Source organism: Festucalex cinctus, chromosome 11, assembly GCF_051991245.1.
Source record: "Festucalex cinctus isolate MCC-2025b chromosome 11, RoL_Fcin_1.0, whole genome shotgun sequence".
NCBI classification, from domain to species: Eukaryota; Metazoa; Chordata; class Actinopteri; order Syngnathiformes; family Syngnathidae; genus Festucalex; species Festucalex cinctus.
Window position 1 is genome coordinate 20,159,883 of NC_135421.1, and position 19,554 is coordinate 20,179,436.

General features: G+C 40.3%; 1 protein-coding gene across 3 annotated transcripts in view; it reads left to right on the forward strand.

Moving 5' to 3' along the window:
- Positions 1–291: 291 nt before the first annotated feature.
- The window catches only part of myo10l3 (myosin X, like 3), a 56,413-nt gene continuing 37,150 nt past the window's right edge, over positions 292–19,554 (forward strand). For 2 of the 3 annotated variants that reach the window (XM_077536720.1, XM_077536721.1), the window contains exons 1-8: positions 292–585; positions 11,006–11,104; positions 16,213–16,371; positions 17,755–17,942; positions 18,027–18,161; positions 18,691–18,815; positions 18,990–19,003; positions 19,116–19,200. In XM_077536720.1, coding sequence (XP_077392846.1) covers positions 565–585; positions 11,006–11,104; positions 16,213–16,371; positions 17,755–17,942; positions 18,027–18,161; positions 18,691–18,815; positions 18,990–19,003; positions 19,116–19,200 — 826 coding nt within the window. In that variant the 5' untranslated portion in view covers positions 292–564. Of the gene's footprint in view, positions 586–11,005; positions 11,105–12,376; positions 12,497–16,212; positions 16,372–17,754; positions 17,943–18,026; positions 18,162–18,690; positions 18,816–18,989; positions 19,004–19,115; positions 19,201–19,554 lie in introns of those variants that run through there. The other variant, XM_077536722.1, reaches the window with a different exon arrangement.

Below are 19,554 nucleotides of genomic sequence, written 5' to 3' on the forward strand. Positions count from 1 at the left end.
CTCTTCTTTACTGGCATATAATGAAGACTTGACATCAATTTGTATGCTTTTTGACCTCCTTTCTTCAATTTGGAGGCACACAAAACAACCTCTCCTGGCTTTGTTCCTTCCCCAAATAAAGAGGGGAAGCACGCGCGCGCACACCCTTGGCTTCCATCTTCATTCCAAACAGCGAGAGCGATCGCTTTAGCTTGAACTTTCTCCGCTTCCGTAGTTTCCTCCTCTCATCTTCGCCCCGCCTTCGCCCCGCCCCTTCGCATAATTTGCCGGCTCCCAAATGAATGGCACTACACACACATACACGATACGTACACACACAGATACACACACAAAACAACAGTAGTAGCTTAACGTTCTCCACCGGGGCAAAAAAACAACAACAACATAACAAAACACTGGAAGTTATCCGAACCGAGCCGAACATGTCTCGTTTGTGACCCAGAAGCTTAGCAGCCAGCGGGAGGATAGGTGGAAATTTGAAATGGAGTAAGGTTTTCCTCACCTCATCGACTGTGGTCCCCTCAAGTCAGACTACAAAGGGACGGCAGGTCGGACCTCGTCAACATGGATACATTCTTCTTGGAGGTAAAGTCGCTCATCCCTCTGCCTACTTTAAGTTGGTCTTTCAGGTTTTAAAGTCATTTTTGACTCTTTGTTGTGTTATTTCGTCCACGGGCGCTGGCAGTTTAAACAACAACAAATTCTCTTTCATGTTCCCACCTAACCATACGTGGGTCCTTTAGACACCAATATTTTTTTTAAATAAAGTCACTATTTGGTTCATGTTTGTGTATATTTATATTTTCATGTTTTCAAGAAAATTAGGTGTTAAATTTAGTCCAGTTCAACCATCACCAGCATAGTGGGTAGCCATGAATCTCACAGTTTTGAGGTCGAGGGTCCAAATTCAGTTTCTTGCCTTTCATTGTGGAATTTGCTTGTGTGACATTTTTGACATAAACCTCTTCTTGCTTTACAGTTTCACGTTCATAGGTGAAGAATCTCAATTGTAGTTGATGATCAATATGTGTCCTGCGACTGGCTGGTGACCAGTTTAGGGTGTACCCGGCCTTTTTTCCAATTTAGTCAGGTGGGATATGGGGAAAAGTGGTGAGAAAGATAGCTCAAAAAGTAAGGAGATTTATGTCTCATAGAATATTTATTTTTTTGGAAAAATGCTCTTGGCACTATTACCTTATAAAAGCCTGTTTATTTCCCTTGAAATGGTGCCACGTTTGTAAGCAGCATACATTTGCGGGATGGGCAACAGAGCTGAGTATGTAGGTTGCGTCTATGAATCTGCCAAATCTCTGCAATTTCTTTTTTTACTGTTGCTACTGACTCTTGTCTTAAGCTTTTTGGCAGCACCTATGAGCATCCGCCCTGCTATAGAGGTCAGTAGGTTTCTTGAGTATAGTAGCAGCTCAAGAACAAACTCAGCGAATATGATAAAGAAAAAGTTTGATATTCATATGTCTGTTTTGGATAATGAGTAACAGGGTTGTGTTGGTTTGAGCAGAACACTGAGTAAGTAAGTGATGACTTACCTAAATTAGCTTGTTGATGTCATTTCTGTTGAGTCTTGTTCGCACTAGGGATTCACGATAATGCTATTTTCAACCGATACCGATAAAACAATAATTTAGAAGTGCCGATGTCAATAACCGACAAGTAAGGGGGGGGCAGAAAATCCTCCAATTCTGTCTTGTACTTGATATGCATCCCACTATAATCCCCTTCAATTGTGCTCCGATAATCCCATTACAAACAAGCAGAGCCACATGACAATGTCAATGCACTTCTTCATGTGTGTCCCTTTTGGGACGGTTGAAGCATGTTGTCCTCTTGTTTTTATTTAGCAGTCCCAAGCAGTTTGTGAGTGTAGACTGCATGCAAGTAGTGTGCATGTGTCATCTGCACAGAGACACATACACGCAAACACACCATGCTGTCGTTCTGTAGACTTGATGGGTCACACTGTTCTGACTCACATCTGTGAGCAGTGATGCGACTCCCGGTATTACTTTATTTTGGAATTGCCTTTTGTAATGTACTTTCATCAGGAGTTAACAGTTACAGATGGTTTTAGAGTATTGTTTTTTGGTTTTCCATATTTACATTACATATAAAAATACTCGTACATCTTCCGAGTGGATTACAGTGAGTCAACCTGGGATCAATCTGAGGCCTGATTCATGGCTCTGAGTTCAAGCTTTCTTGTCAAAGCAAGATAAGCCGTTTGATGTTGACTTCTCATTGATGCTGATGAATGTTGAAGTTCCTGGTTGTGCAGATGGCAGGTACATGATTGCGTGACCCACCCACTTAAAACCATTCCGTCCATCCGCACTGCCTGGAATCCACACCCGGTCCACCCCTCCTCTGTCTTGTCAGTGCTTTTTAACCTCTGACTGATGATATACTGGGTGCGGATTTGCGTCTTTCACCCCTCCGTGGAGGAAGCAGAGGCTTTATAGCCTTTGTGAAGCATCCTGTCGAGCCGCTATGTTCAATTTTAAACTTGGCAATTCAAGGCCTTTAAAGTGGCAGCTGCCTCACACTGTGAAGCCAAACGAAGGCCCTTTCCACACCCGTTAACGCCCTCCTAGGAGACCCTCGCATTACAGGCTAGATTCCTTCCCCTCGAAGATATTCTGACCAGACGCAATCCCGGAGTCTTTACCCCCGACCCTTGAAATTCCCAGCCGTGCCGGCATGTCATCCCGGGTCGTGTAGAAGTGCCACGGCCGGGCTTTAGGTTACCGCAAGCATTCTTCCCAGCCCTAAAACATGCAGTCCAGTCAGCTTTTTTTTCAAGCTCGAGCCATGCAGATTAACATGCTTTAGAAGGATTCTGTTGTGAAAGTGGGTAACTTAACTCGCTTGTCATTTCCTCCAGCTGTTAAAGCCATCTGAGATCAGCGCGTCTCCACCTCAAGCCTCACAGAGGGTAGATTTAGCGAGGAAGGAAGTCAGGAAGTGAGGCGAGGTGAGGAAGGAGGAAATGAGAAAAAAATGGCATTCCTTTTTAAATCCTGCTGCATCTTAGGTAGTAATCAAGACTTGCAAAATGGTCTCACTTGAAAAATTTGTAATGTTGTTTTGGTATATGGCTACATAAGGAAGTTTTAATAAGGAAAGTTTTTCACAGTTTTAGTAGTTTTAAGGCCCAAAAATGCAGTTGTAGCACAATTTTATCACTTTTCATGGTCCTTTTACTAAATTTCCTTGACCAAACATATGAAGCAGTTGAAAATCAAGCAATGAATCAAACAATTGATGTTGCAAGCTCATGCTTGCATTTCTGGCATCTGTGACCTGACCCGCCCGTTTATTAGTGAAGCCGGTCAGTGCTGTGATAACGTCCCGCTGTCGGTGTTAGCTTTAGCCGTCTGTATCATGACTCTTCCATAATTAAAGTTGCTGTGTTTGTAACAATAGAGGAGAGGAGATCATTGATCCCGTTTATTAGTTTGTGATGATGGATAAGCAGTAAACGTACTGAGTGATGCTTCATTGGAGTGCAGTGGTTCTAGAAGTACCGCCATAATGGCCTACGTTAAAATAGCCTTCACCCTGGCCTCAACCTAAACTTACATGAGGGACAAATGGAGGCCCATCCCGAGTAGGCTTAAAACACAATCAATAAAATATCCATTCATTGATTTGTTTTCTGTGACTGTTTAGTCAAGTGTGAGGCTGTGAGCTGAAGCCTATCCCAGCTGACTTAGGGCGATGCACTCTGGTCTGACTGGGCACGAATAAAGCAAGGAAACTAAATTTAAAAATGTTCCTACAGAGTGTATTTGAAGAGGATCACATCATGACCAAAAGCCCTAATTATCCAGTGGGAAACATTTGAGGTTGTAATTTGCCACAGTGACGTCACAATTTCAAATCCCCTTACTGCTGTGCTAACTTTCTGATTAGTCATTCTCCCTCCAATGCCCTTATAAAGGGTTTGAATGAGTTAGCTGTGATGCAGCCGTCTCTCTTCTTAACACCCATCTTTCCTCAAAGTGTGTCTCAGAGGTCGATTGTGTCATTCTCTGAATGATAAGTCACTTCAATGTTCTTGTGTAACATTCACCTAGTTTTCCATCCACAAGATACCTGTGGCACATGTCACCAACCATTCTAGGTTTGAATCTCAGCAGAATGTGTTTTATTAATGGGGAATTCAAGGTGGAAAGTATATTTCTATATGGCTTTAATAAGCAGTATGAAAAGGGATATAGTCCTTTTTTTTTCTAGAACCAGAGGTTGCTTCCCAAACTAGACCAGTCCTTTGCGCTTGGCTACCAACAAAGGACGGATTTTTGCTAGATTTGCATGCTGTGCGTTTATCCGGGATGCTTAGCCAGAGAAAATTAAAGTCGTTGTTTACCACGGCCTCGCCTGGCACACTAAACGACTCTTGGCCTTGACCTTGGCCGCCCTCGTCCGACCGACTCTATGAGCTAGTAATAAGAGTCTAGCTTAAATCCCTTCTCGCGCTGCAGCTTAATAATAGCTAGCCTGTGATTACTGCTGTCAGCCCAGATGCTGACTTTCCCTTCGGCGAAACTATTATGGAATATTTTGTGTCTCCATCTCTCTTTCCTGTGCTTTTAATTTTCCAATGATTGTAACTTAAACAGATTACAGCTACAACTGGGGGCTGAAGTCAAGGGTACAACAGGTCTCTGCACTAACTTTTGCCTGGTAGCGCTGGTGCGACCAACCTTTTCACACACAGGGTTTGTGTGTTAGGTCTTTGCACGCCACTGAGCTCCAAAAGTAATTAATTTGGTTCCAATGAATTTATGAGCTGAGGTCAAAGTAATGTAACTGGAGTCACTGGACCCAAAGGGTCCACTGACCCGTCATTCACACCAACCACAATTGGCGAGCCTCAGATGCCTCCCTCAGTCCGACTCCTCTGTCTTTTATTCAAACGCATTCCAGGGATATCTCCGGTATTCCTGCTGTGTGACCCCAGTGCTACCCGCAAGTGAGCTCAGTCGGGATTGAAGGAGACAGACAGGAAGAGGGACAACAGTCACCGCTGCGAAGATTGCTGTCCCATCAGACATCGGGTGATTGCTGTAGTTTTTCATCTGCTGTCATCAGCAGTTTCTCACGTTTTTGTCTTCAATTTTCCGTTTCATAAAGGGTTACACTTGCAACGCTGCCACATCTATGCTATCCGTTAGCCCATCAATGACGTTTTGCTTTGTTTGTTAGCATTAAGCCAAACGGACTGACAAAGCAAATCTTCAGCATGTGGTTGTTTTTAAAACAAAACTTGTAATGTTATTTAAAAAATATAATAAAATAACTCATTTTTGGGGCCCTTAACATTTTCAACAATAAACATATTAACTAATAACTACACAGCCAGAACATTTGACTGTTTTACAGCAGTCTGTCTTTGAGTATTTGATAAACTTTGCAACAGAGAGAAAACTGGGCAAGAATCTTTTTTTTTTTTAATGTCATTATCTTGGTCTTATACTGTAATGTTTTAATGTGAACAAAACAATCATTATAAAAAATAAAAAAAAAGCTGATTTCAAGTGAACTAATATTGACCCCAAAACATCGCCTCTCAATAATAAGCCATCCCTTTTGTCCATCGACTTCAAATTTTATATTCTCCAACACGCTGTGAATGACATATTAGGGGGGAAGGGCTCACTAACCCTTGGACACACCCGTGCGGATGATCTCATGTGCACGTGGCTACTGACAAATCTGCAGGTACTTGCCAGATTGTTCTTACTAGTTGTTTCATTAATATGTTGATTCAAATCACTTAAAAGCAGAACGAACTGGGGTCTATGTGTGAACGTTATGTAGAGTATCATTCTGCCTTAAGGCCTCAGCAGGGGGTTGCAGACAGCTTGATGATGAACAGCAACCAAATGAACACTCCCCCACACACTAGACTGGGGGAAGCCCTGTTCCCCATGGGGCTCCTCCTCCTCCATTAGCTAATTTCTGATCAGCTGCCTCCTCCATCATCTTTAATTCACGTCTTCCTGCGCAGATGCTGGAGGTTGCTTTTAATCATCTGATTTGTGCCCTCGGTCAAGCAGCCTGCCCCCTGCCCACCCTTAAGCCACGCTAGAAACAAAGACAGCCTGATTTATTCTGTGTGATTTTTGTCGTCGATAACTGAATTTGCAGAGAAAGCCATTTTCCCCATTGAAGTTCATTAAAATGCCAGGAATCTGCTCCAGCCCTATAGCACAATTATTTTGTGTATTAAATAAAAATAATTAATTCATTATTAATTAAAATAAAATTCCAATTTATTATATGAATATATAAATATATATTATATATAACATTGATTAAAATTCTAATAAAAATAATGAAGAAGATTATTATTATTATTACTTAAATATAAAGAAAATAATTACTGTGTTGGTTGCATAAAAACAGAAAACACCATGCAAAGAAATAAACTGGATTTATAAAGTGTAACTAATGTATGCATTGTAGTACACCTTTCAAGTTTTAAGCATGTGGTACAGATTCCTGTCGTATATCGATTCCGATACCGGTATTCAATGGTACCAGTTTTTGGTACTTTTGCATATGTGTTCGTGGTAATAAAAGATGATTTATTTAAAAAATAACATCTCAACATTTACATTTATTTTACCTCACAAGTTTAAAACAAATGAACAAAAGAGGAAGAAGTAAAATTAAACAACGGTGTACCATTTTACGTACAGTAATAAATAATTCAAACAATAAATAAAGTACCGACTTTGGTACCCATCCCTAGCTGTGAGCCTTTAAGGGGCGTGGACTAATGAGTCACATAATGATTGGAGTCGGGTTAGTTTGCTGTAATTGTTTGGGCGTGAGCTCCTGACGAATGCTGTCATTTTGTTTGTTTGACTGTTTCTTCGTGTCTAGTTCAATGAACATCTGCAGTGATTGTCTTTTCTTGCCCACATTTGAAGGCATGACAGCGCCTTCGTTTTTTCCCACTTCACTTGAGGATATCTGAAGCTGACTCGTATTCTGACAGTCGCTTGAGTTTATGAGAACTTAAGTGTTGAGTATCCCATTTCAGCTCAGCGACTAGTGGAAAATATTCTCATTATATTGTGATTGGGATGAGTGAAGCACGAGTATAATCTGTTACTTCCGGAATGTGTTGATCCATTTGCGGGGAAAGTAAAGCTCTCACCCCCATCTGGAAGATTTGAGGCCTGGAAGACCTGGAAGGACCTTTTGCCCAGATTCCCATTCCAGCCAAACTCGGCCTACATGTTTAATCTCACCTCTGTGTGTGTTACACCAACTCAGCATTCCGGAGATTTGAGTGAAATCCTTGAATTTGGCCTGTGTTCCTACTCATAGAAGTGACAAAACCTTGCATTGTTTTAAAGGTTTTTAAAATGTAGTCTGCAGGCAATCCTTAATAAAATGATTTGTTATGAAAGATCGAAAACGTGACTTGTCAAGGCGTTTAAAGGAAAACAAATTACAAATACGCTTTTGTTTCTGCCTTACTGCCAGGGTTTTGTTAGTCACATGTCAGAATGCTGTAATGAAAGGAATCTTATCCCAGTATCTTGTGGATAGCCCAGTGGGAATTGTCCCATTGGCTTTTTAATGGACACTCATGCAAGAACCAATTTTCATGTCTGAATGTTCTAAACTCAGTAAGGCAACTTATCCTGCAATGTTGTCTTGCGGATTTAGCCCATTGGGAATCGTCCCTCTGGCTTTTTAATGGACACTCATACAGCAGGGTTAGCGTTTCAGGCAAACGCTAAACTGTAGGGGTGTTAAAAAAAATCGATTCGGCGATATATCGCGATACTACATCGCGCGATTCTCGAATCGATTAAAAAAACAAACGATTTTTTTATTTTAATTTAAAAAAAAAAATTTTTTTTAAGAGCTCAGAATTGTTCATTCGGTAGTCTTACCGATTCAACGTCTTATCATCATTGCCTTTTTTTTTTTTGTGTGTGTGTGTGAATCGATTTTTAAACTTCCATTTTTAATGGAAAAATATTCAACAAAACGTCTGACTTCGGGTTAGGATTCACACCTTGAGCATGGAAGAATGTTATATGAACGGAACATTAAGCCTTAATATTTTATTTTAATGCTGTTCAAACATGAAACAGATTACAACCTCTATAAGACTGAAATTTCAGATAAATAAATAATACATTTTCATATAAATCTTACACTCTACAAGCTTACTGATTAGTATTTTCTAAATTTGAATGAAAAAAATCGCAACAATCGACTTATAAATTCGTATCGGGATTAATCGGTATCGAATCGAATCGTGACCTGTGAATCGTGATACGAATCGAATCGTCAGGTACTAGGCAATTCACACCCCTACTAAACTGTACATTTTTTTATTCAGTTTTAGATGAAAACTTTGCATTTAAACGGCCACTCCATCTGGCGATTTAGCATCTATTATGGTTGTTTTCACTCGGTCATATTTGAACCAAGCTACACTCCAAGAAACCCGCAGATCATCTTCTGTTTCCTGGTTGAGTTGCTTTTATTAGCTTTCTTTCTTTGTCATGACTTTTGATCTGATCACTCGATACTGCCCGCGCTTGTGTCCGCAGCACCTTGTCCTGTGTAAGCACTAAAATATTTAAGGCTCGTTCATTAGCACTCTCCAGATCGTTTGTTACCGTAGAAGCTACAGAAACTAAAGCCTTTGGTTCTGGGGATCGCATCTTTTTTGGCTTCAGGGACTTGGATCATTTTTGTCAACGAGTTGTGTCCCAGCAATGCTCTACGTGCCTTGTGACATGCAGCATGAGGAATTTAAAGGCATATTTCAACATCTGTTCACCAGAAACAGAAGTTTGAATTTACACCCCACTTGATTGCAATGATGAGTGTGCCAGAAGTGGCCCCTGTGTTTAAGGCAGAATGGCCACACCAGGTGATTTAAGTTGGGGGGGGTGGGGTGGTTTGACATGTGCCCATTGTGGCCCAGCTGGCCTTTGTTTGGGATATTTCCGCCTGGTTAACTTCCGAGCTTCTCAGTCAGTCAGCGGTGGCCGCCTTTGTCCTGACTTAGTGACAAGACGCTTTATGAAGGCAGCGACAAGCGGGAGGAGTTTTGAAAGAACCATCTGTTGCTGAGACGGCGTCAGACTGTTTTTTATCACAAACTTATCGGCGATAAAGAAAGAAAAGCATCTGGACAAATGCATCTTGGGCTTCGTAGTCACTCCTGTGGCCCAGCCAGGACACATACTTCCTTGAACATATGATATATATGCTACTGTAAATCGTCTCACATTTGAAGAGTCTAACAAATAACAAATATTTGAAGGTTCTACGCCTGGAGTACAAGTCACAATATGAATGGTTATTCTGTAGAGATGCTTCTGTCTTCAAGTCATCTCTTTAGAAATATTCCTTGTGTCTCAAATAGGGGTGGGACGATACGGGTAAATCACGATTTGATACTGTGACGATATTATTTTTATTATTATATTTGAAATATCTACATCTCACAATCTACGATCAAGCTCCACGTCAAGCCGCAAGAAGCCTATTGACTTTTTTAAATAGACTGTCCAAAATGCTCTAGTAAAATACTGTCCGCAGCGTCAATCAACAATATTTTGCTTGAGACCCCGTCACCCTGTGATTTCCAGTTACATAAGAGCACCTGATTGTCTGTGGAATAAATCCTAATAATCTGGACCTCAGCGTGAAGCGGCTTTTCCATGAGTAGGCCAAACATGCCGAGTAGAGACGGGTACTCACATTCCCTCAATAAAATTGTTTATGCATCGGCATGTGCTGTAGTTTCGGTAGTAGTTGTTTCTGCCTTTTTGCACACTGTCTTGCTCATCCTCCTCTTCCTAATTTACACGACCCGTCAAACTGTTGTCCCTGGTGGTTTGAGAGAACCCCTTTTAGCTGTTCTCCATTAGTCGACAGAAGGGAGTTGAATGGTGATGGAAGAAGTTTTGGAAGTGACGTTTTGTCTAGGAAATAGAGACCAACTACTTCTGTAGAGTGCATTTATAGTATCTAACCAATTACTCTGTTTTAAAAAAAGCCTGATGAAGTATGTTTTCCCCCCATGGATTATTGTTGCGCACACGTGGCCGCTCCTTTTAAATAGTTAATGAGGATTGATTTCTAAAAGTGGTGACCTTGTTTTATATTAGGTTTCCAAGTGGAATCCATGCATATTGATCAGTTCAGTTTTATGCTCTGTTGGACACAATTCCCTTTTGTTCCGTGTTTCCTGATCCTTTTTGAGCTGATGAACAGTCTTCATTGGCTCAATAATGTGAGTTTTGACTAGAGCAATGATGATGAATCACCCTGAATTCTTCCCCGGACTTCCAATGTATTGGGATAAAATGCACATTTGTTTGTGACGCTAATGAATAGCAATGCAGTCCTATCACAAGCATTGTCTTGCAATCACTTTAACATGCTTGCCAGGTCTAAAAATGCATCTTCCTTTGCTTTGAGGAAATGGCAAGCATACTTCAGGATTCCTGTTATTGCGCTTGCTGATCGCATTGTTAATTCACATGTCTGGACTCTGGGAAAGCCAGGAACTTAATATTGATATGTACACTAACACTACTCTCAGGTGTAATTGTCTTGCTAGAGCTATAATCTGATCTGAATCGATGTTCAATTTTTTAATTTTTTGTTGTTGAAAATTATAATGCTAATGCATTGCCAAGTAGGCCTGAAGTGATTAATCGAATAACCTGAATAATTAGGTTATCCAAGTCCAAGCAAAATCTCTGGCCCCTATGCAAGTGGAATGTTACTGCAATAGCAGAAAATCAAGCTCCTTCTAATCTCCACCAAACTTGAATGCGTTGTCCCAGACTTTTCTGTTGTTTGTAGGCAACTTTTTGTTACAATAAAATGTACAAAAACGTTACAAAACGAGTTAATACTGAGCCAGCATTTTTGCAATGAGCCTTGATTTAAGGTGCTAACGCTGTGGGGTTTCATAACAATGTTGCAGGGCTCCCGTGTGTGGCTGAGACATAAAGACCAACTCCTCCCCTCCACTGTCAGCTCCTGTGATGACACATCGCTGGTCCTCACCACTGACTATGGGAAGGTAAGAGGTCACTCTTCTCTGATCTTTGGATCAGTCTGCAATATTATAAAGAATATTTTAATACAAGTACCTTCAGATTATGTATACAAATGGAAATTTCAGCAATCTGCTTTCCTGGATCAAACAGCTTGAAATTTGAAGAATTCCAACATTCCTCTGACATTTTAGCCCTCTATGCAATCTCTTAAAATTATAGTATGACACTATGACAGTGAATTCACCGTTTATCAGAGGTTAGGCGCTCAGTAGGAAGAGATGCATGCCAATGAATGTGTCAGAAAATACACCTTAAATACCTCTATAGATTTGTACAGCATTGAAAAGAAAACTCAACCGAATTAGACAGACAAAATTAATGATTTCCTTTACTTGCATTGAGCCACTGAACGTAAGCTAATGCCCTCAATCGTTAACATGTATTTAGGAAGTGGGGGTGCTTGCAGGAAGTTCACGTACGCGTGTTTCAGTTGCGGCTGCTCTGTGGTCAACACCTTTTTGTAAGCCTTTGGACGTCTGTGTCTGGAGGAAATCCTGCTCCCCATGGTCGGAAATGGAGAGAGTGTCGTGATGATGGACGTGAAAAATAGCTTTGAAAATAGGGTGAAAAACAAACATGTGTTCGTGCGTGTTCTCTCCCTTAACCAGTCTTTGTTGTCTAGTGACCTACAGGTTTTTGGGCAGCGACGTAGGAAGTAACTCAACGGGTATCAAGGATTGTTTGTGTCCACAGGATCAAGACGTTTAGCAACTGTTCCACATCCAGTCCATAGAACAAATTTCAACAAGAATATTGACTGTGTTTTGGAACAAAATGGAGGAATGTGAATGATAAGAAATAGGAGAAGAAAAAGCCTCTTTGGATTCCAATTTATGCATAGAAACTTTTCTTTACGATCCGAGAATTTACTTTGTGCAACTAACACTCAGATTAACATTGTTCTTGTTTCCATTAACTCCCCAAAAAGCCAAAGTTTAAAACCTTGTTGTATGAATGGGCGATTTTCTTCAGTGCTTATTACTTTAAAAGTATCAAGTAGAACAGCAGGAATGTGATGTGATAGTAGGTTTCTTATTTAAACCTCTCATTTGAGCTCATTATATGTCTGTTGGAGGTTCTGTTTTGGGCTCCTCTATTTTTACACGCAGGTGCCATGTCAGTCAGATCTTGTTTTGGTAAATGTATCCTGGCAGCCTTTCTTCCCCCCCTCCTCCCTCAGGGCGGTGATATACCATTACCAGTCGGTTCAGTGGTGCTGCTTGGTGTCTAAAGTGCTCGTCTTGCAGCCTCCTGAGGCAAGCTTGTCTGGGCTTTAACAGCCTGACTTGGCTGCTGTCACATCAACCAGCACATCAGCATTTGTCATTGTCTTAGACCTGCACAAGAGGGATGAGGTGAGAGTACACAAAAAAACAAAGAGGTCTTGTGGTAAGGGTGTGTGTCCATCTGTGTGTGTGTTCTATGTGGGCAGATGGCACCAGCTGGATTAACAGTGTGTCTGTTATTTTGAGAGGGGTGCACACAAAGAGATGCAGGAAGTGGTCCTGTTACCTGACGTCAACCCAATAAAGGCATTTTAGCCAAAAGTTATACACAGAGTAGTTGTTGTAGTTTACTTTTTTGGGGGGTATGCTAAAAGAATAGAATGGAATAGAATAGAAATTGTATTGTCATTGTCAGAATAACACCAGTTATACAAGCAAAACATATTGTTGTAGCATATCATAGTGGTAAAAGTGCAAACTTGCAAACTTTGTAATACTCCCTAGCTCACTACAGACAAATCTAGTAACAGTAATGTTTCAGCAGCATACCAGGGCAAGAGAGGAGAAGGTGGGGGATAAACAGTCAGACATTTGAGGAGTGTTGTAGTTGTCCACACCACAAAAGATGGATTTGTTTTGGAATGCACACATTGAGAAAAATAAGTCCAATTGCCTACTAAAGCAATAAGTCGAGGTTTAAAATAGGTCACTTGATGGCCCTTCATTTTTATAAGTGAATGGAGCCTTTATGTGAGATAACAACTTTAATCCAAGCATCTGTGATGGATCGATTATATATATCAGCTGGATTTGTTTAATGCTTGCAAATATTAGCCGTTATAAAATATAAAGCTTCTGTGTAGCTCCCAACATCTTTTTTTTTTTTTTTTTTTTTTACAATTTTAACGCCACGTTAACACGTCACACTATGCACATCTGTCAAAAATCCCCACAAGAGGCGATCGTTTTGTTGCCTTGGCTTGTGTACACTGTGACATCCACCTCTTTCTCTGAATATTCAGTAGAGCTGCCTGGCTGAACAAAGCAGCAAAAGCAGGGTGTGGTTTCACTGAGCAGCAAACAAAAGAAGAGTATCCTATGGGACACCGTTTGAGCATTTATCCTTGATATACAGTTTAAGGTCCATGTAGTCGTACACTCTTTGTCCTCACTATTAAGAAAATTCAAAAAATTGGGACAAATAGAATTACTGTATCTTAGTGGTAACGTGTTTCCATTATTGAGGGCTACTGTTATAAACCTTATTATATTCACTATGATGTTATGTTCCAGACCACGCCGGTGAAATCCTCGATACAGAAATACCTTATTTAAATATAACCTAAGTGTCTTTTCAAAGCTAAAAAAAAAAAAACTTACCTTACAATATTCATCAATAATCATGACTGTAGGCGTAGAAAGCAGGACTGAAGAGGATTTGACATTCAATAATCTTCAGCAACAACTAGGCTGAGCTGAAATACTTCCTGTTTTCATTCTTTTCTTTTAAACTCACAGTGACAAAGAAAAGTGTGCCACTGCTGCTATCTAGAATTTAACAGTGGAATTACATGCAAAATAAGGATTACTGTATTTTTTATTACTATATTGTACAGTTTATTGTTTATTGTTTGTATTTGCTATTATTTTCCTTTAGGTTTAGAGTTTAGCGTTATAAATGAAGTAATTCTTGTAGGACAACATCTGCGTGCTACTAGTACTACTCGTAAAACGCTAGATGTTAACTAGTAGAATTTTTTGTTGTATTGTCACAGTTACTCATACCTACCAGCGCCTATCAAGAATATTGAATAAATGCTCAAACAAATTACCATAAAGCTGTTCTGCATCCTAATTCTAATCACATGTCACACGTGTGTTTGTTCATCATTGCATCACTCATCTTGTCAACACTAATGAAGCTGCAAATTGGTGTCAAACAGATCTAATAATCTAAGAGGGTCTATTGAGTCTCTGAAGGTAGTGAATTATTGGCTGGGAATGACCTGGGACCAAAGCATACTGGATGAAATGGAGAACAGTGAAACCTTAACTCCTGCTCGGTTTTCTGCGACGGTCTTAGATGTTTTCGGAAAAACTCCCTGAGGCTTCCAAAGCCTGCACTGTGAAATCCGAACACGGCTTTGTTCACTGGGGATCCACAACAAAAGCCACTTGAAGTGAAAGACGCATCTAGTCAAAATGATTGAGTGTATATAGAATATCTGAAAATGGGTATGAATAGACATTCCTCACTTGATTTATATATTGGATTTGTTTTGAAAGTGAAACCTAATAATATCCTCTCTCAGTTGTTTGTTATCATGGATTTATTTTTGTTTTTTTTGCTCACACCGTGCAAAATGTAAGAATGTAAAGAATGTCATAGCCTGTCAACTGGTGGGAAGTGGACGATGTTCCTTCATTATGAGTACATTTTCCGGGCATTGATAATGGCATCAGTCACGCAAAGTAAGTGATCTCACAATGGATGCTAAGTGACTCATGTGGACAGAGGGAAAAAAAAGGGTTAAATATTTACACTCAGCTGCCTGTAAATCTGATGGGTGGATGACATCATCACACGTGCTGCCTTTCTCTCCCGAGGTCGTTGTCCTCAAAATCTTAACTGCCGCAGATGACCGTTTTGTTATTGTGCTTTTGTCTTCGCATACGCCCATGCACCAGTAACATTCTGCATGGAATTACTCAACCACTGGCATGGGATAACATATTACACATTCAAGTCAATATGTATTACAGTGGTTTTCAACCAATCCACAAGTACCACCTAAAAAAAATTCTTAGCTCTCGAACTAGTAGGTGAATGATCAGAAAAGGACAGGTTTTATTTCGAAAAAGTGTATTTAACGTTATAGTAAGCCGCTGAACATCAACACTGTGCTTACTGTAAATATAGGAAAGTAAAACGGTTCGTCGCCTCCTGAAATAATAATTCAGCTATTGTATCAAAATAAAACAAATAAGCAATGTAACAAAATTCATTCTTTATTAATGATCTTATAGTAGTAGAGACAGTCTTCTTCCTGTTCTGTATTATGTAAGTGTTATACTGCCCTCTATTGGCCAAGGCGCACATACCAGAAGGAGCAACACAAATGTCCATGGGCATTGAAGTATGTAATCATAGTACATAAACTCTTTAAGTTTCTCTGTAGACAAATTGATGTCCAGCACATAAATAAAGCAGAGTAGCTTCATCTTGTTGCCATGGCCAATTGGCATCGGAATTTATTTCCTCTCCAAAGAACCACCAAAAAGCTGATACACAATCAGCCACACTCAGCAAATTCTTTGAGCCGGCCGTCAATTAGCACCGTGTCTGTCTGTGATGACTGCGCAGTCTGAGTCTTCTAATCTAAATCCAAGAAGTCTGCTCCCTACTGGGATGTAACCGAATACACCAAAGGAGCTGGCGGTAATGCCTTGGGAAAAACACAACCCCCGCCTCCGCCCTTACCCATCATATCTTCAAGTCCAATACAGTGCTATTTGTCTTGATAAAAACATGTAACATAAATGTTATGTTGCGCTGGAACAGATGAAAGGCATTTTCATTCATTTCAATGGGCATATAGTCACGGAATGGATCAAACTTGCAAGTCAAAGCGCCACTGCAATCTCATTAGATTGTGCAAGCAGCACGATGAGGTTGTGACTAGCGCGTCGACCTCACAGTTGACAGATTTTACGTTTGAGTCTTCAAGTTTGCTTGTTCTTATTCTTGCGTGAGTTTTTCCCTGGTCCTCAATTTCTCTAATAACGGATGCAGATGGATCACCAGTCACCATCTGCAATCTAGTTATGTGTCTGTGTGATTACAGGTGATCTACCTGCAGAAGGTGGAGCTAAGCAAGGACATGGCATACCCGATGCACCCCAGCAGCATGCATGGAGTGGAGGACATGTCCACACTGGCAGAGCTGCATGAAGCCGCCATCATGCACAACCTCTTTCTGCGCTACCAGCGAGACAACATCTATGTAAGGGACCTTGTTGGAACACGCACAGAAGGCCCCATTGCCGTCCCCCGTTGTTGTCTAGACGCAGTGGCAGGACCTGCATTTGATGAATGTACCTTCAGTGGCGACTTACCTCGGTTAATCCCACCACTATCACGTCACAATTATAGAAACCAACAGAAGAATACAAAAACATAAGTTAACAGCACACAGCTGTGCCACATACCTCATCTGAAGCACTTTGGAATCATTATTTAGCTAATAACATGCCAAAAAACGTTTTAAAATTTCATAAAATACATCATACTCACCAGAGATGCTAATTGTTAAATGTAATCATGTGCATAGCTGAGCAGTTTTGCTCTGACTAGTCCATCGAAGGATGGAAAAAACGCTGACATTATTGTGTGCATGCTAGAATTTCAACTTTTGACTGTGAGTAAAGAAACAGTCCCATTATTCATTGAAGTTACATAGACCAGCACTAATTTCTGAATGCGCTGGGCAGATTATATTGACATGGTAACACATACAGATTGAAATTGATTGGGTGGGGGGAAAAAAATAAAAAATAAAATAATGAAAGAAATACACGTTTTTTATCAAGTACATTTTATTTTATTTTATTTTTACTGATATGGCAATGATAAATTAAAAATGACTTAATGAAATGTAGTTCAATGCTACCCAACAAAAAGGCACAAGGATTCCCAACAGTTAAAAAACCCCAAAACATTTTAACAATGATTATATGATTACTGGAATACCACATTTCCTCAAATAGTTATGTTTATTTACGCAACTGCCTGGGATCTAATTGAAATGATTCTTTATTTATACAAATGGTTCTGTATGAGGAAAGCTAGACATGCGGCTTTCCTGGGATTGGTCAATTGAGAATTGTTACTTCCATCTTACAATTGGAATACGCATTAGCAGTTTCTATTTCGGTATCCTTTTATTATTGCTGTCTATCAATAATGCAGTGTAGTTGAAGGTGGAACTAATGCTTCTCTGCATAAAGTTTCTGCACATGAGACAAATACAGTGAACTGTATTCTGAGTCCTACTTCCAGAATGCAGCTTTTTAAGCCTCTATTAACACAACAATCCAAGAACTGTATGTTATGCGTGCAGTAGGCTGGAATAATGACCTACCAATACAATCTGCAAGATACTTAACCCTAAAGCGCTAAATAACTGAATCCACAAATATTACCAGCTTCAGTGAATGAAGTCAAATTAGAGCATGGAATCCACCCTCAATGGCCAACATATAATCTACTGTAATAAAATCCAATACAAAAGATGTACCTAAAAATCTGTGAATAGCGACGTTTGGATTGTCACTGTTAGAGATGCATGAACTTGCCTCATCTGTGTCTTTTCCATTCACCCTCTCAGACCAACATAGGTTCGATCCTGGCAGCTGTAAATCCCTACAAGCAGATCGCTGGCCTGTACGACGGCGCCTCCGTGGATTTGTATAGCAAACACCAGATGGGGGAGCTGCCCCCTCATATATTTGCCATCGCCAACGAGTGCTACCGCTGCCTGTGGAAGCGACACGACAGCCAGTGTGTGCTCATTAGGTAATGACTGAGTGACCAGCACTGCTTATTCATTAACTACTCCACTGAGTGTTGCTAATGCATCTGATGATGAACATTGTCAAGCGGGGAGAGCGGTGCCGGGAAGACGGAAAGCACCAAGCTGCTGCTCAAATTCCTCTCAGTGATGAGCCAAAACTCGACGGGTACGCCTGCATCAGAGAGGACCACCAGGGTGGAGCAGGCGCTTATACAAAGCAGGTACAAATGTTGTAGTGGTATCAAAGAGGTGGAAACATTTTTGGTAGATTAACTCTGGAAGTTTAACTGTAAGCACTTTGGGAAATATTGCACATTGGAAGCTGTATCTATGGAAGTTAATGGGAATTTATGCTAGTCAAGTCAATTTAATGGCATACAGCAAACGCCCCTCCATTGTGGGCTCCAGGTTCACAGTCACACGCTTTTGCTGTGAATGATTGAAAAAAATGGGAGGTATACGATAAACACATATGGATCAGTAGTACACTGCAACACTGACCAATATGTTTGTCTCATTTATTGCAAAAGCAATATGTTTGTATTATTTTTGAAATTTTGTTATTAAGACCTTTCAAAAAAAGTGCTGTGAATTCAGTCTTTAGATAGGGTGTTTCTATATTGCGGTTTTGTAACCCTTGCAATGGAGGGTCCTTTTTATTATATATTTTTACATATAAAACCTATTCTTGTAATACATTCAGAATCCTCCACTTGCAGAAGTAAAGTTTACTGTGGTTTATCCCATCAGTCCCATCATGGAAGCGTTTGGGAATGCGAAGACTGTGTACAACAATAACTCCAGTCGCTTCGGAAAGTTCATCCAGCTCCACTTCTCCCAAAACGGAAACATCCAGGGAGGCTGCATCATTGATTGTATCCTTCAATGGTGTATTATACACTTATTATATGAATACAAACTCACAATGATTAAAAAAAACACAAAAAAAACATTTGCTTATGATTCTGCATATGTGGCGTATATCCCTTAAGTTGTCTTTTACTTTAGAAGCAGCATGTTTGTTATTCTTCTTGACTTTCAGCCATCAGATTTGCTGGAAAAGGTAGGCTGTGTTGAAAGCTTCCTGATGAGTTACCAGGAATACAGGAAATAACATAACTGATAAGAACATATTTTTAAAACATTGTTCTCGTCATCTGCTCGCTCCTCTCAAGAACCGAGTGGTGCGTCAAAATCCGGGAGAACGAAACTACCACATCTTCTACGCACTGTTAGCAGGGGCCGACAAAGACCACAGAGGTGGGGGCTTTTGCACTTTACTTTAGAATAGGGTTGAAACTTTAGTTAAGGGAAAAAGTCCTATCCTGTATATTATTTGAGTTTCATTTTTTTAACTCATTCACTGCCTTTGACAAGTATACTTGTCAATTGTATTTTTTAGAGCGGTGCTAAATGGGGGCGAATCTGAGCATGCTCCACTGTAAATATCAAACTTGGAAACAACTTTACTGATGCCCAACCACCGGTAGATGACATCATTGCCCCATTTTATAGGAAATAAACACAGTTTCAGAGTCCATGGGAGAAATGGCTGTATTTTGGCAAACCTACATTTTTCTGCTGTCAATTATAAAAGAACGGGACGGGACAAAA